The 17,514-nt window shown below is 43.1% G+C and overlaps 1 protein-coding gene across 1 annotated transcript in view; it reads right to left on the bottom strand.

Moving 5' to 3' along the window:
* Window positions 1–17,514, bottom strand: part of DCC (DCC netrin 1 receptor) — a 1,223,862-nt gene that overhangs the window by 575,705 nt on the left and 630,643 nt on the right. The window contains exon 4 of the mRNA XM_086960395.1: window positions 7,904–8,054. Within this exon, the coding sequence (XP_086816521.1) occupies window positions 7,904–8,054 (151 nt within the window). The remainder of the gene's footprint in view (window positions 1–7,903; window positions 8,055–17,514) is intronic.

The following is a 17,514-nucleotide window of genomic DNA, read 5'->3' as shown; positions in this document are numbered from 1 at the left end:
ACTCTAATTGACTCCTTTGGAATTGCAATTACTTATTGTGGATAACACCTAGTTGATCCTTTCCTTAGATAAGGGGTCAATCGGCCCAGAATAAAATTTCCAAAAATGTCTCTCCAATGAGATTTCATGGATACAAAACAATCCTATTAAGTGAAATTCTGTGAAAATGGAAATGTTCCTCTTTGGAAAATATGATCTCCCTTCTCTGACATGCTGGTGGCCAAACTCAGTCCCCTCTCCATCAGATACGGTTAATGCAGCAATGAATTTGGGGGGTCAAATTTGACACTGATTATATTGCCAACCTCAAGTGACAGGAGTAGCCGTTCTGTGTTTCAAACCGATTAAATCCCTCAAGAAATGTCTTCACTTTCACCCCCTTAATGCCAGGAAGACAGTATCATTTGCACTCATTACGATGAGATTAGACTTTTGTAAAAGCTTGTATGTGGGATGTGCAAAACAGATAATACACAAACTTCAGATGGTCCAACATGCAGCCGCCAGAATGGTGTTACAGCTCCCTAAACAGAGCTCTGCATCAGCTGCATTAAACTGACTTCACTGCTACCTAAATATAAAAGAATTTTGTTTACGACACTGCTGCTAGTCTTCAAGGCCTTTGAGGCCATGGGCCCGAGATATCTCACTTCCAGATTCAGCCATTACAAGACCCTGAGAACACTGAGATCCTCAAATGCAAATCTGCTGAACCCCACCTCTTTTAGATTAAAAATAATCGGCAGAAAGTACCTCATGGTGATAGGCACCAAAGCATGGGACCAACTGCCAAATCATCTCCGAATTATAAACATGGAAGATGTTTTTAAAAAGACTTTTAAGACATGGCTTTTCCAAGCTTCTTATGCACTCTGTCATGCTCTCTCTTAAACTGCCCCATTTAGGCACTAGACAAGGTCTATCCTGATGCTTAGGCCTAGCGCCAGGATTCTCATTTTTGGGTGACAGTGTTCTCTACAAATACGCTATTCATTTATTCATGCAGGACACTTTGAAATATGATACTGCCTTGAAGTAGTACATGAATTTACTCTTAGATTTGTAATGCATGGTAATGCAAAATCTACCTTCAAGTTTTGTCTTAGCCACAATCATTATTTCATTGCAGTCACAGATAGGCAGATTTTTCAAACATTTTTTGTTGTAGATACTGGAATTTCTAAAACAAAAACATCTACTATACTCTCTAGTTAGGCTACATGGTTTAATTTTAAAATAATCTGTAGGCTATATCTAACATGCATAAATACATATGATAATTACATGATTATATAATATATACATATATTATATAATGTATAAATGTTTGTTCACTGGAAAGAAACATTTACAGGGACGTTATACTTAGGCTCAGATTTCACTTATACAAAACCAGTGAAATTCAGGAGTTATAATTAACTGAGCTAAATATAACTTATGTCCCCTGCAATGCGCTGCTTCGGGCCTCACATATTTCAACGTTCAGGACATGGTCATTAACATCACTGATGACATCACTGATGACATCCCAAGTGACAACACTGATGACATCAACCAGTGAGTGGAAGTGATTTGTAAACGTTTCTGAGGCTTAAAGACATGTACTAAATTACAGCATAAGTTAAATTACTATTCTTTCTGTCCTACCAATGAGTGATACTTTTTATAACATATGTCATCTGAGTGAGTTTGTGATTGTGTATCAGTGTGTGAGTGGGTATCTGAGTGGCTGTATGGTTGTATGAGTGGGTGTGTGAATGGCTGCATGGATATGACACTGGGTATATGTCAGTGGATATGTGAGAGTCTCTATGGGTCTCTGAAAGGGTTTGTGAGTGCTTTTCTGAGATCTGATTGGGTGTTTGAGTGTATGTATGGGTGTGTGAGGGGTTGTATGGGTGTGTGAGTGATTATATTGGTGTGTGAGGGCTTGTGCATGTGTGTGAGTGGGTATGTAAGTGATTGGGTGTGTGAGTAGGTAAGTGAGTGATTGTATGAACCTGTGAGGAGTTTTGTGGGTATGTAAGTGGCAGGAGCTGTCAAAGCTCCCGCCAAGTAAGAGCACACAGTTATGTTCCAGAGGTGGGCCCGTGAAACACAGAGAGCCAGCCTTCGGGGAGTCATGGTCCCCAGGGCCATTAATGTTCCAGGAGGGGACCGTGCGGTCGTTGGCATATGTGGTCAGAGTATTTCTACCCTGCCCCCTTCTCTTTTTTAAAAAAAAATTCTTTAGAACTTGGCTGAGTCCGAGTCCCAAGATGGCTGACCACATTTCCTAGTTAGCAGCTAATCAAATCACTTCATGAGATAGGTAAGCTTTGCAGAGGGTCCTTGCCCCTAGATATACACATTTGGCTTTCCTTTAATATCTCTTAAACTGTTGAAACGATTTAAACCAAAAACACAAGGTCTTTATGAACCAAGAGCTAGCGTTCTGCCAAATTTGGTGAAATTCCATCCAGCCCTTCCAGCTGTAGTCATGTCTTACATGTCTATTCGGAATTCAATTGGGGAACAAGTGTTTTGGAACCCTCCCTTTTTCTTGCCCTGCTTGATAAATCACCCTAAACCTTTTCAACATTAGCAGCTGTCATACTAATTTTGGAAATTTTATGAAGATTCAGCAAATGGTGTCCAAAACGATTTTCCTATGGAAACTACGACCTAATTATGACTATAAATATATGTATATATATGGAGAGACAGATTCCTCTCAGCCGCATTCACCTGAGCTGAGGACGGGTTGTGGAGCCCATCTAATGCCTTTTGTTGTGCTAGTGAAGATCAACACGTTCTAGGTTCCATGAAGCCTTTCTCTATGTTGAAGCTGAAATCCATTGATCTACACTAGCACAATAAAAGATTTTTACAGATCCTGGTGTGACACGTTTCTTTTTAAATAAATGTGTATAAATGACAACCTTTGGGCCAGATGTGGTCTGGCATAGTTGGATAGTTTGCTTTGGAAAATGTAAAAGACTTACTTGTAATTCTGTGGCCATATGTGGGGGAGTCTTATCATGTAATGATAATAATGCTAACTCTTCGTATTACCTGTGTTTTGCACAAAGGAATTGCTAACATGTTTGGTAACAACTCACAGTTCCCACAGGGTTACCAAAAGCCTTTTGGTGGTAACAGGTATAAGAGATATTTGTGGGGTGAAATGTGATTTTGCCATATCAATAATGTAACTCATTTCCCATGGAGTGTCACTGAAAAACACATAATGCATGTAAATAGGAGTAATGTATGAATTAACACGCATTTTCCCATTTGTACATAACTACAAACAATCATCTAATTCTGCTGAGTTCTCACAGGGCTGGGAAAAGGTAGCTTTCATACTTGCCACTTCTACCAATGCTAAGAGAATCTAACATCTGGGGTGGTAGCAGTCATAAGGGATCACACCATTTTTCTCTCAGAAAAGTATTCTGGATACTTCAAGATGGCCTAATCTGCATAACGAATGGGTGGAGTGCTTTCTCTGTTGGCCAGCCAAAGGTAGTGGGAAATCTTCAGGGTGTTTGGTATGCAGTGGGGAATTAGCATCTGGTGTGTTGTGAATCTCTGAATGTAAGTTATCTTAGTTTCATATGTCACTCTTAACGCCTTTTAGATAATTTATTGTTACTCACTTCCTGTGCTTTCAGTTCAAAATATCTATGTATAACAACTGTTCCCTCTAGAGTGCGCACCTGGGCGGACGCGCACATTGTCATTTATTGCCGCGCAGTGGGCCCTCCAGAGCGCGCATTTCAAAGGATCCTTCTGCTGATCAGCAAGAGAGCTCTTTAGGGGTGTCTGAAAACTAACAAAGATACGAGCACCCTCAATAAAAAGGACAACTCAGGGCACGGGTAACTGGCTGGCCTTAGTTAAAGCACAGTAAAATGGACCATATTTGACTCCCTTGGAGGCCGATTACTGTGGGCTGCCTCCAAATGTTGTGGCATTTCTCTGTTGGGCTACAGAAAATGCTAGAATTGAATTAAGCACAACAAAGTAAATCAAAAGTATTAACACATTACAAACAGTTACTTATTTCACCAGAGACTATACTCTGTTTCTACCTTTCTACAGTCAGTTTACAGACACTCTTTTAATTTTAGCTCTAGCCCAGTGATTTTGAACCTTGATTTATGTGTCCAAGCTGTAAATAAAGATGCCTTTGAATTCTATGTTTATCTTGTCAAATTTTCTGCATGCTTCAAACACATAGGTCAAAAGTCAGGTTATGTTGTTTGCTGCCTATGTTTTGTTTTACACAGAACAGGTGTTTTCAAACTCCTCTCACTTTGCAGTCGGAGAAAGAATAGCAAAGTGAATTGCTGGGGTACATGAAGTGTAAAAAATGGAAAGGCTTTAGGATGTAATTTCTTCGTAGCACATAACAAGCAAGTGACTACCTGTAAATAAACTGTATACATTCAGCAGTTATGAAAGCAAAAATAAAGCACATTTCTGTATAATTGTGAAGTGTGATTGAAACAAAGATTTGAATAGGATCAGAACAAATCTTCACCCTCAAATAATAAATATTCACTGAACCCCGATTTCCACACATTATCATTTATTTGCAAAACTGTTCAAAACTGTATGTCTGTGCAAATTCAGTGACAATTTCAAAAGAAATCTGCTCTCGGTAAATGACACTTCGCTAACATACCATCCTTTAGTTACATTAAAAAGTGGCCTGCCTCATGTCCATTAAAGCTAGGTGAGCTGTGAAAGTTTCCTGTACTAAAAAGGGGGTTGTGGTTCTAAAATGTTTGGAAAGCACTGCACTAAGTGGTGGCAGTTAAATTACACCAAAAAAGTACTTTTATTAAATATCTTGGTTCAAATGTACTAAGCAAATACAAGGTGATGATGTATGGAGAGCTGAAACTTTTCAGACACTCACCCCGTCACATATCTGGGTTGAATCCATCATCGTTCTTTAGCTCACTTCACCACCCCATTTTAGACACAGCTATATGTAAATGTCATGTTACTTATAGAGCGCACTGTCACCAGACATCACCTTGCCGTGTCAGCTATTCGGCTTCCTGGCGCTGATACTCATACTGCTGTGGAACCCCTCCTGGCTTTCCCTGTGAAGTGTCCACTCCTGGGCACCACCAGGGTGAAGCCAGGCATCCTTAACGCTGTTGGGGCGGTGTGGAGGCTAAGCAAGCTATTGCCTGTAATTGGAATAGGCACCGAGGCGAGAATTAACAGGTCCGAGGAAATTGAGCCCGAGACCCCGCCGAGGCGGGAATCGAACCCTGGTCCCTGGCCAGAACTCTGCATCAGGGTCTGCCGCTCTAACCATTGAAAAAAAAAAAGTTGATGGACAGAATGTAGAACAATGTCATACATTCACCCCAGTACAAGGGTCTGGGCCTAAATCCATCGTTTTTTTGCACTCCACACCACCCTGGGTAAGACACTGGCTATATGCAAATTAGCTCTGACCCTGTGCCTCATGGGAACAGTCCAGTCCGAACTACCAAGCCATGTCTTTCCCAGACCGGAATCCCAGGCTCTACACACCACTGGAGTCAAGCTATCCAGGCTGATGAAGGCTGATAGCCAGAAACCGGTCCTTGGATGCTTGATTCCGGTCGGGGAAAGACATGGCTTGGTAGTTCGGACTGGACTGTTCCCATGAGGCACAGGGTCAGAGCTGATTTGCATATAGCCAGTGTCTAACCCAGGGTGGTGTGGAGTGCAACAAAAACGATGGATTTAGGCCCAGATCCTTGTACTGGGGTGAATATTTGACATTGTTCTACATTCTGTCCATCAACTGTGTTTTTTGCAATTTTCACCCCGAGTATGCTGGGTATACTCAGACGTGAGTCCCAGGCTCTCCACACCACTGGAGTCAAGCTATCCAGGCTGATGAAGGCTGATAGCCAGAAACCGGTCCTTGGATGCTTGATTCCGGTCTGGGAAAGACATGGCTTCGTAGTTCGGACTGGACTGTTCCCATGAGGCACAGGGTCAGAGCGGATTAGCATATAGCCAGTGTCTAACCCAGGGTGGTGTGGAGTGCAAAAAAACGATGGATTTAGGCCCAGATCCTTGTACTGGGGTGAATGTTTGACATTGTTCTACATTCTGTCCAACTGTGTTTTTTGCAATTTTCACCCCGAGTGTGCTGGGTATACTCAGACGTGAGTCCCAGGCTCTCCACTCCACTGGAGTTAAGCTATCCAGGCTGATGAAGGCTGATAGCCAGAAACCGGTCTTTGGATGCTTGATTCCGGTCTGGGAAAGATATGGCTTGGTAGTTCGGACTGGACTGTTCCCATGAGGCACAGGGTCAGTGCTGATTTGCATATAGCCAGTGTCTAACCCAAGGTGGTGTGGAGTGCAAAAAAACGATGGATTTAGGCCCAGCTCCTTGTACTGGGGTGAATGTTTGACATTGTTCTACATTCTGTCCATCAACTGTGTTTTTTGCAATTTTCACCCCGAGTGTGCTGGGTACACTCAGACGTGAGTCCCAGGCTCTCCACACCACTGGAGTCAAGCTATCCAGGCTGATGAAGGCTGATAGCCAGAAACCGGTCCTTGGATGCTTGATTCCGATCTGGGAAAGACATGGCTTGTTAGTTCGGACTGGACTGTTCCCATGAGGCACAGGGTCAGAGCTGATTTGCATATAGCCAGTGTCTAACCCAGGGTGGTGTGGAGTGCAAAATAACAATGGATTTAGGCCCAGATCCTTGTACTGGGAATGAATGTTTGACATTGTTCTACATTCTGTCCATCAACTGTGTTTTTTGCAATTTTCACCCCGAGTGTGCTGGGTATACTCAGACGTGAGTCCCAGGCTCTCCACACCACTGGAGTCAAGCTATCCAGGCTGATGAAGGCTGATAGCCAGAAACCGGTCCTTGGATGCTTGATTCCGGTCTGGGAAAGACATGGCTTGGTAGTTCGGACTGGACTGTTCCCATGAGGCACAGGGTCAGAGCTGATTTGCATATAGCCAGTGTCGAACCCAGGGTGGTGTGGAGTGCACAAAAACGATGGATCTAGGCCCAGATCCTTGTACTGGGGTGAATGTTTGACATTGTTCTACATTCTGTCCATCAACTGTGTTTTTTGCAAAGCTCTAACCATTGAGCAACACTCCTCCACTCCTCCACTTTGCTATATGCAAATCAGTCATAAGTTTTCTTCCCCTTCATTTGTTTGGAGTATAGATGCATTACTTCTACTGCTCATTCTATTAAGTGCTACATTTTTTATAGGTTTTAAAACTATACCAGAGTGGGTCTTTTACATCTGACTGCCTCATGTACTTCTCCCCCTCCTTCTGTCTGTCTAGTTGCTTTCTCCCCCACCCCGTTATCCATGTTGTAGCTTGCTCTCTACCACTTTACTCTAGCTGTCTGTGGTGTTGCTTGCTGCCTCCCACTCTCAGTGCTTTTACTTGCTTTCCCCAAATGCTGTCTGTACTCTTGTTTGCTCCATCCCTCTCTCCTCTTGCTGTCCATGTTGCCCCCTGCAACTGCCATGACACAAAAAAGGGAAAGATATGATGCTGTCAATGATGGCTGCATCATAGCACTTATTTAAAAAGAAAACTTTAGGCCCTGCACCCCTCCTGATCCAAAAATGAAAGAGAGGTATTGCCTTTCACCTTTTTAGAGGTAGCACGCTCACTCCTGTTATGTCTCAGTTGTGCAAACAGCTCAGAAAAGTGTGCACATAGACACTTCAATGCCCCACAGCAATAAATAAAAAATAGAGGGAACATTGCGTAAAACTTACTATTGGGATTCATTGGGTCCATAGATGTAGTGCTCGTTTTGTTCATTTCACATGTTTGCAATTGATTGCTATTAAAATGGTACATGCTATCTGTAACAATCTATTAAAAATTAAAGTTTTAAAATACCTTGTTGGAATAACCTCATCTCCAAACATCCACATTATACTCGGCGTGGGAAATCCAGACACGGAGCACTCCATAACTGCATCTTGCCCTTCAATTGCTAAAACATTTGTTGGTCTTTGCAGAAATATTTGTTGCCTATGTAACCCAGATTCTGTGAAATATAGAAAAAAAACCAATAAACATGTGTAGCTACAAACAGAATATCCTGCCTGTCTGAGCACACTGTTGGAAAACAGAGCATTGCTATGCACTAAAGCTTCATTATGCATATGCGTAGTGCCACATATCATGTTATATGTACATTAGATAAATTACTCTAGGCACTTTCATAGATGACATGATCTATGCAAAACGCATAATTTTCCTGAACCAGTCAATCAATTTTTGCTTGGAAGAAGACAGGAGTTGCCGGAGGGCAGTGTCATCAATCAGATATTTGATGCTTTCATTTCATTGGCTGATAAATTTCAAATGTAACATTAGATCAATGGTTTGAGGCAAAATGCTAATTGTAAGATTGACTGAACCGAAGTTAAATTCATTATTATAGGGGCGATGAACATGTGGTTGGTGCACAAAGTAAAATAAAACCTAATAGAGAGACTGCACTAGACATGGCTACTGCTGATAACTGAAATATTCAAAGGCTACAGCTTTTGCAGACTCACAGCACAGGGGTGCGCTTTAGAACCAGCAAAGGGGGTGGGATCTAGATATGTAAAATCAAGATCAGAAATACACCATCAAAATTGGGAATCAGAGAGAGCATGCTTAAACATTGACTATGCATTGAAAAATGTCTAGTATCAGCCCATAATTTAAGGCAATATTTAAATGTATTTAGGGATTTAAGAGTGAGTATTACAAAGACACATAGGACTCCCACCTTAAAGAAAGTGATGATCTTAAGATTATGCTGGGTTGATATGTATGACTTTCATGGGTTGACAAAATGTTCCATAGGTACGCATGGAAACCTGTTACAATTGCAATTATCAAAGCGTAAGCTAACAAAATGTTTGCAAAGTCCATAGTAAAAAGAACAAATGTCATTTCTAAGTTTTGTTCTTTGCTGGAATTTTATTTTTTCTGTTTTAAATTTGCATCCAATCTTAACATTTAAAGCATTTGGGGATAACCTTGTGACTATCCAGAACCCAGGAAAATTAAAGGTGTTCACAAATTCATCGTTTATTCTAGCCCTTGAACATTCACACTCAGCCTGCTCCCAGCTCTTGTGAGTAGATTTACTCACAAAAAGACAAAAATATTAATATGGGTAAATAATTTTTCAAAGTGCAAAATTAACTTTGACACGTTCTGTGATAACTGGCTTTCAACCATCTTCTACCTCCTAATTCTTCAGGAAAGATCACATATCAAGTAGCACGACTGCATTAGTGAGTTGGATAAGCTTAATTATAAAACCTTTGAACATAATCATATTTTTAGTGTTCTCTATTTGGAACCCAGTCAGCAAAATGGGCCAATGCAGGTTAAAAATGTTCTATTTGAGAACTAACTAGGAACAAAACTTGTTATAACATAGAGCATTACATTTTGAGAACAGGTCATTGCCCTCTGACTTGAACCTGGAACATTAACAACCCTAAAAAGGGAGACACCGACCTATATGTCAAAGGTATCAATGGCTTTCATCCAAAGGCTTCTTCTATGTCCTTAATAACTGGCAGCATGTTCAAGAGGATTTGGATTCATCATGCCTCTACCTCCATACTAGTTCTATACACACCTTTTCTTCTGCCACCAGATATGCTCCCTCTTCCAAAAGCATTTACTAACCAAATGTATATAGAAAGTTATCATAAGCTAGTCTTAAGTAGGCCCAAGGCACTTTCCAGCCATTATAATATATGAAATAAATAAATAAACAAAGAAGTACATAAAAGGGCCTCATAGAACTCTGGGAGCAGTATTTACAACATTTTATTGTATTTTCTATTATCATTGCTAAAACACAATCTACATATTATTGTGAATAAAGCTTTGCTTTCTATTAAAACAAAACGTGCATAAATTGTTGCCCACCTAGACTTATTTTTAATAAATCTATTCGGTAGTTTAACCTAATATTTTGAGTTGCGAATGCCAGTCCAATTGGACTTGAAGTATTCATATGATTGCCACAGCATTAAAGAAGGCTTGCACAACACATGGATGAGTTCTAAAGTCAGATGTTCCAATTAGCAGTACCCAAGAATGAACCTGCCCTTTAAGGATTGAATGCAGTGTTCACTGAAAGGTCTGCATAAGCGCAAGAGAGTTAGACACTGAAAAAACAATAGCACCCATTTTAAAAAGGGAGCTACTAACATAAATGTGCTGAAACAGACATGTTTTGGCTGTTTTGCCAGTGTAATAGAACTCTAGAACTGCTGAAACAAGTACAAAGAGGTTGTTTTTCCATAGGGTTAGAGGTGTGAAAAAGTGTAAATTTTGCTGGACGTTTCATGTGATGTCACTGCATATGCATCAGTACAGTATACCAGCCTCGTTGTGTACACGTTGTGGGTGAGCTCATGGCAGCTGTGAGCAGTTAGTTAGAGAAAATGACATGCTTCTGTGCTTCTAAAATGACAGTGGTTGGTTAAGTCTAATAGGCTGCTTAATGACCTACACCTTTGGTATAAGTTGGCATGTTCCTTATCAAATACTAGAACATTTATGTTAAAAAACAGTGCGGTGATATCAGCCGCCGTCCATGCAGGTAACATCGGTGGGGCCGTGTGAGGGGATTTCAAGGGAATATGATAAGAGAAAATTAAATAAATAATTTATTTTCCCTCTGCATTGTCCCTCGAACTCCCTCCTGCACGTGGCCCCACCACCTCACCACTGTTACCTGCACGGACCATGGCTGATTCTTATACGTTTATGTTTTTTAAAATTTTTGATCATTATGCATTTACCTTTACTAGGAATATGAGCAAACCCTGGAGTGCTTTCAAGTGTCCTCAATGAAGGTACCTATTTGGTGATATTTTGGGGACATTTGGAAGTGAGCAGCACTTCAAGGAGTTATGGAGATAGAGTTTGGTTGGATGATATGTATTGGCATCACACATACTCAAATATCAGAAGAAAAAAATCACACTTCACATACGTATGAGAAACAATAGTACTACTCGGAATGAATTCACAGGGTGACACACACACACACACACAGTGGAAGCGACAAATGATTCCACATTCAATCATTTGTGGCTCCACTGTGTATGTGTCACCCGGGGAATTCATTGCCTGTAGTACTACTGTTTTTTATATGTATGGAAAGTGTGATTTTTTTCTTGTTGGTCAATGACAGATTAAATTACCGACAGTTCATTTATCCTCTGCCCACTCTTTGCCGGTTTAGAGCAGACCATCAATAGGAAAAGAGCAGCAGAAGTGTACCAGCGCCCACATATAATTTCCCCTTTAATTTGGATATATATATATAGGGTGGTATGGTAGTGTGCTTAACAACAAATTTCAGATATTGCTTTGACCTTCTCAATATGTGCTGGAATACATTTTTTGCTGGATCAATGCATGTGCCCTTATGTGTTCCATTACATGATTTTCTTCAAGAAATGATTTGCATACACTGTTACCCATAGTTTCTCTCACCTAGTTGGTTTGCACCGCATTCCTGACTATTCACAAAGAAAGTACACTCTATCACTATTGTCCCCTAAGGAGATATCTCATAGCTCATTCGAAAAAAATCTCAATTTGAAAAAAAAATCTGAAATATATTAAGCTCTCTAGCTCAAAACAATAACAAGAAATGCTTTGAATATCTGTTGCTGTTCGATTTTATTGTAATCGCGCCAACCAGTGTTATGAAGTGGGGGAGCTCCAGTCTTTTTCTGGGAAATATTGAGTGGAAGGCTGACAGAACCTCTATGATTAAGAGCACAATAAGTTCCCATTATGGGCCCAAATAGAATAGACTTGTCTTGTGTACAGATAACTTACCTAATGAATCCCCTAGACCACCTCACACTTAAACCTATCATTTGAAACATTGTTTTGGCATGGAAAACATTCATAAAAACGGAAAATAGAACAACTCATCCACACCTCAGCCCCAGTTTTAGTGATGCTGGTCTCTTAATAGTTGATATAGGTGGCACACGTGGACTTTAATGGGCTTGCTTCGAGGCGAAAACATGATGATGGGGGACTAGATCAAATTACTACAGGAAGTACACAATGATAATAATCTGAATCCTGGAGAATACTGGCAACACAAGGTTCTCACTATTTATGGAAAAGACTGGTCCAGGACCAAATGTACTTTCCAACGCCCCAATACTGGCATATATTCAGACATGGACCAACAATGTAGCTTTATACAATGGCTATATGAAACCAACATACAAATCATAGTCTCCAATTAGCAATTAAATACACTATGGCAACGAAGACAGTAGAACGTTCAATTTGACTACACTGAAAGTGAATGGTCAGATTTTCTCTAACAGCGTGAAAGAAGCCTTTCGTGATCCAGATTTGGGGTCATTTTCTTTAAAATGTCAGGGACTGGTACTAGACCCCTCTCCAAGCACAACAGAGTTTATCCCACCCATGATGCACTATGTTGGAGATGGTTCCCACACAAAGGCACCCTTCCTCACTTACTGTGGAAATGCCTATCTTTCAGTTATTATTGGTCCTCTGTACCAAGGTCAATGTTCAATGTTAGCAACATCAGCATTGCTCCATTGGTTAAATTGGCATTGTTATGTGATACAACAGACATCATAAGAGCCACTCCCCAGTGGAGATGGTAATTCTCCATCTCAGCAGTAGTAGCTAAGGTATGCATAGTGTATCACTGGACATCTCCACAACACACACACAAAATAATGGATGGGTTAAATGTATAATATGAGCACATACAAAACAAACATACACAGAATGAATTATTAGATGGATGTCTACTACAAAGTCTTGCTACCCTATTTCAATCAAGCAATCAATCAATCAATCAATCAATCAGGGATTTGTAAAGTGCACTACTCTCCCGTGAGGGTCTCAAGGTGCTGGGGAAAGTGTGTGGTGGGGGGGGGGAGTTGTGCATTTCAGTTTCATCCGAAGAGCCAGGTCTTGAGGCTCTTCCTGAATGCCTGCAGAGTGGGGTTAATCTGATGCTGAGCGGGAGTTTGCTCGAGGTATTGGCTGCGTTGTAGCTGGCTCTGCGGGTGCGTTGGATTTCGACCAGGGCAAGGTTAGCAGAGCTGAGGTTTCTCTTGGGTGCATAGAAGGAGATCCTTTCATTGAGGTAATGGGGTCCGGTGTTGTGGAGGGATTTATAGGCGTGAGTGAGCAGCTTGAAGCTCACTCTCTTTTCGATGGGGAGCCAGTGGAGGTCTCGCAGGTACTGGGTGATGAGGTCTTGTGGGATGTCGTGGCTGCAATGTTCTGGATGGTCTGGAGTTTGAGGAATAGAGATTTGTTGATCCTAGCATAGAGGGTGCTCCCGTAGTCCAGTCTGCTGGCTGTGAGGGCATGGGTGACAGATTTTCTGGATTCCGAGGGGATCCATTTCAATGTCTTGCAGAGGGTATTGAAGCATTTTGAAGAAACAGCGTTGATCTGTCGGCTCATGGTGAGGGAGTAGTCGAGTATGATGCAGAGGTTGCGGGGGAGGTCTGGGGTTGTGGGAGGGTTGCCCAGGGTGGTGGGCCAGCAGGTGTTGTCCCATGCGGAGGGGATGGAACTGAGGATGAGGACTTCCGTTTTCTCTGAGTTGAGCTTCAGGCAGCTGCTGCTCATCCAGGATGTGATGTCTTTCATTCCTTCGTGTAAGCTGTGTCTGGTGTTGTCGGGTTCCTTGATGAGGGAGAGGATGAGCTGGGTGTCATCTGCCTAGGGTACTATGCTGAGTCTGTGTTGACGATGGTAGCAAGGAGGGCCATGTAGATGTTGTAGAGCATGGGGCTGAGCAAAGATCCTTGGGCTACTCCGCAGCTGATCTCTGTGGGCTCTGAGAGGAAGACTGGGAGTCTGCTTCTTTGGGTTCGGCTGTTGAGGAAGGAGCGGATCCAGTCTAGGGCAGTTCCCTGTATGTCGGCGTTGTGGAGGCTAGCGGTTAGTGTGCAGTGGGAGACGGTGTTGAAGGCTGCTGAGAGGTCTAGTAGGATGAGGGCCACCAGCTAGAAGGGCAGTCTTGGTGCTGTGGTTGCTGTGGAATTCAGATTGGGAGGTGTTGAGGATCGAGTTGGATTCTATGAAGTTTGTGAGCAGAATGTTGGCAATCTTCTCGGAGACTATCGCTGTAAAGGGGAGTAGAGAGATGAGTCTGTAGTTCTTGAAGTCCATCGGGTCTGAGGCTTTTTGAGGAGGGGCATTTCCAGTCATCGGGGAACGTGCCGGTTATGAAGGTGAAGTTGATAGTACATCATTGTTCGGGTGCTATGGCGGCACCAAGTGTGCGGGGTACCAACTGAGTGAACACCCACTATTTTTTCTCTCAACCCTGGAAGAGACTAAAGAACTGTTACAGGTTTACAGAACAGTGGGGCTTATTTAAAAGCCCCTTGCACAGTTGGTGCATCACTTTTAATAAGGGAAAAGTGACGTACCGGTGGCACAAGGGGCTAGTAAATTCCTCAATATCTCCTAATAACTGGGGTGATGCTAAATAAATATCCCCCTAATTTTCTCCTACATTAAATCACATGTGAACATTCAACTCCCATCAGTCTTCCAACACTTTGTCTTATAGGTGGTGATGACTCCATTTGCTGAAACTTGATAACCTACATACTCCACTCGTGCATACCTACCTTTGCTGTGGCAATCCCTCCCTCCAAGACTGTGTAAACCGTGGACTGAATATTTAATCAAATTAACATCTAGCCATTGTTGTCAATTGTGCCTTCCCTGATCTTACTGCCTGGGAGGGCGCTGCTAGTTGTTATTGTTTTGGCTAATGTTCTTCATTGGCTACTGTGGAACCATCATGGACGGAGAAGCGGAAAGACTGTAGACAGCGCAGGCCATTCTTTTCTGTACCCCTGTGCCAAGCTTGTGCATCTTCTTGCTGCGGCCGCGATTCACAGTCGTAAAGAAATGAAAGCATGGGTGTTACAGATTGGAACAAAGGATCTTTCGAGCTATGGTTGCCAGGACAGTAAAGATTACTTGACTTTTCACTCACTGGAGTGTCCTCGGCCCGACCGTGGGAGGCTCTGGGGCTGCAGGCTAAGATGGCGGCTGGTAATAGGATCTGAACACCAGATCCGAGGAGGATGACATTCCCAAGACCTGGGTTTCCCCTCGCCAGCTCTCGCACCCGAGGTGAGCCGTTCTCTAGCGCGAGTGTCAGGAAGCGCTCCCTACTCCACTGTGAGATGTACACCCAGCAGAGACACCACGCGGGCCGACGCCTGACCTTAAGACATAGGTGCCGCTGACCACCCTGCAAGCTCCTGGGACCTGGTGGCATCTGGACGGACCCGGAAGCAAAAGCGCGACCATCTGTGTGCACCCATTGTTCTCTTATGAGGAACACACCCGACTGCGCTAAAATGTGGGGCGACTGCTTGGTCCTAAGATGGCGGTGCCCTAAGGAAATCGGTACCGCTGACTCTGTCTTAGTGTGCCATCAATGCTGTGGCAGTCCTGGAGAAATGTGTCATGGGAGTGCTTTTGTGTGTGCGTGTATGAGGTGGTGTGTGCGGACACACATGTGTGTGTGCGCCTGTGCGTGTATGAAAGACTATGTTCACATTTGTGTGTGCTTGTGCATGTCTGTGCGTGTGATGGTGTGGACATGTATTTGGGTGTTTTTTGTATTAGAGCATGTGATTCTATGTGTGCTTGTGTTTGTGCGTGCAGATGTTTCTGTATGTGTGCTTATGTCTTTGCGTGTGATGTGTGTGCATGTATTTGAGTGTTTTTGTATTAGAGCATGGGATTGTATGTGTGCTTGTGCGTGTGGATGTTTCTGTATGTTTCTGTATGTGCGCCTTATTTGTTGTGTGCTTGTGCATGTCTGTGCGTGTGATGGTGTGTATGCATGTATTTGTGTGTACGTCCGTGGGTATTTTTGTTCTGGAGCATGTTTCTGTATGTGTGCTTGTGTGTTTGTGTGTGTCTGCGTGTATGAGAGTGTGAGCATATTTGTGTGTGCTTGTGCATGTCTGTGCATGTATTGGTGTTTGTGTGTGCATGTATTTGGGTGTTTTTGTATTAGAGCATGGGATTTTATGTGTGCTTGTGTTCTTGGATGTTTCTGTCTATGTGCTTGTCTATGTGCGTCAGTGCGCATATGAGAGTGTGTGCTCACATTGGTGTGTGCCTGTGCATGTCTGCGTGTGATGGTGTGTGCACGCTGGGTATGTTATTTTCTGGTGGCCACCGTCCTGGATATTGACTTTAACTGCCTGATGCCTGACCTTAGGATGGCCACCAGTGTACCAGTGTACAGTACAGTTCCCTGCCTGACCCCAAGATGGCTTCCATAGTGGTCCCCTACATGTTGTTTTACTTCCCTGGGACAACAATTGGACATTGGCCAGACCGTGAACCTATCCCCTAACCTGCCTACACATCATGACTTGGAACCTGTGGAACCAGACTGTGGAGACCTAGCAATTTGGCTGATGCCCTGGGGAGCTACCATATAGCTAAAGAGGAGATGGGTTGTGGACTCCCCCTCCCTGCTGTCACCTACCCAGCCAGACCTTGGGCAGATTTTCCCCTTGTCTCTACGTCCTATCTTCCTCTTACCCCTTTACCCTAGACCCTCACCCTTCCTTGCTCCATTCACCTTGTCCCCTATGTTCTTTAAATGCTTTTCTTGATACTTATGTAACTTTTAACTGATGTAAATTGCAACATTATTGTCCCTCATGTAAAGTGCTCTGATACCATCGGGTCTAGCCAGCGCTATATAATAACTCATTAATTAAAATTGTTCCCATTTAGTACTCTTTCTCTCTTTGTCTACCTCCTTAGCTCTTAGCTCCTATCCACTCTCCCCTGAATCTCCCACCTTGCCTGCTAGTCTACCTAGCCCCTGTCCTTTGTGCCCTTTGACTAAGCACTGCTTCTCCCCTTGTTGGGGAAATGTTAGACCTGGCATCCTTGGTATGGTTTCTCCCTATCTTTTTGCCTCTACCTCCTGCATTTTTGATGCTGTGCTGGATTTTGTTTTTGCTGGTTTAGATGCTTTGGACACTCTGCCACTGCTGATCAGCTTTTAAAGACTTTAAAGACTTTCTGCAAGTTTTGTTGCATCGCTCGCTTACGGAGTGCATCCCCGACAGTGCGAGGAAATTCCCGCCGCTACGAAGGTCGAGATCATCGCAGCGCCTGTTGCCGCTGCCAGAGCCGTCGCCTCCTTCATTTGCGGGACGCACCAGACCGGTGCGGGAAGATTTCCATCGCTGCGAGAGTCGTCGCAGAGCCTGTCGTCGCTGGGTGAGATCGCCGCACCACTTGCTTGCGGACCGCATCACGTCGCTGCGAGTGTCATCTCAGAAGCCATCGCATCAAGAAGCTGCGAGAGAGAGATCACCGCTGGTCCGTGCATCGTCGCCCCGAAAATCATCGCAACTCCAAAGATCATCGCATCGTGCCTTTGCAAGAGAAAA

Source organism: Lissotriton vulgaris, chromosome 3_1 (assembly GCF_964263255.1).
Source record: "Lissotriton vulgaris chromosome 3_1, aLisVul1.2, whole genome shotgun sequence".
In the NCBI taxonomy this organism is placed as follows: Eukaryota; Metazoa; Chordata; class Amphibia; order Caudata; family Salamandridae; genus Lissotriton; species Lissotriton vulgaris.
This window is presented reverse-complemented; position numbering and strand designations above follow the sequence as displayed.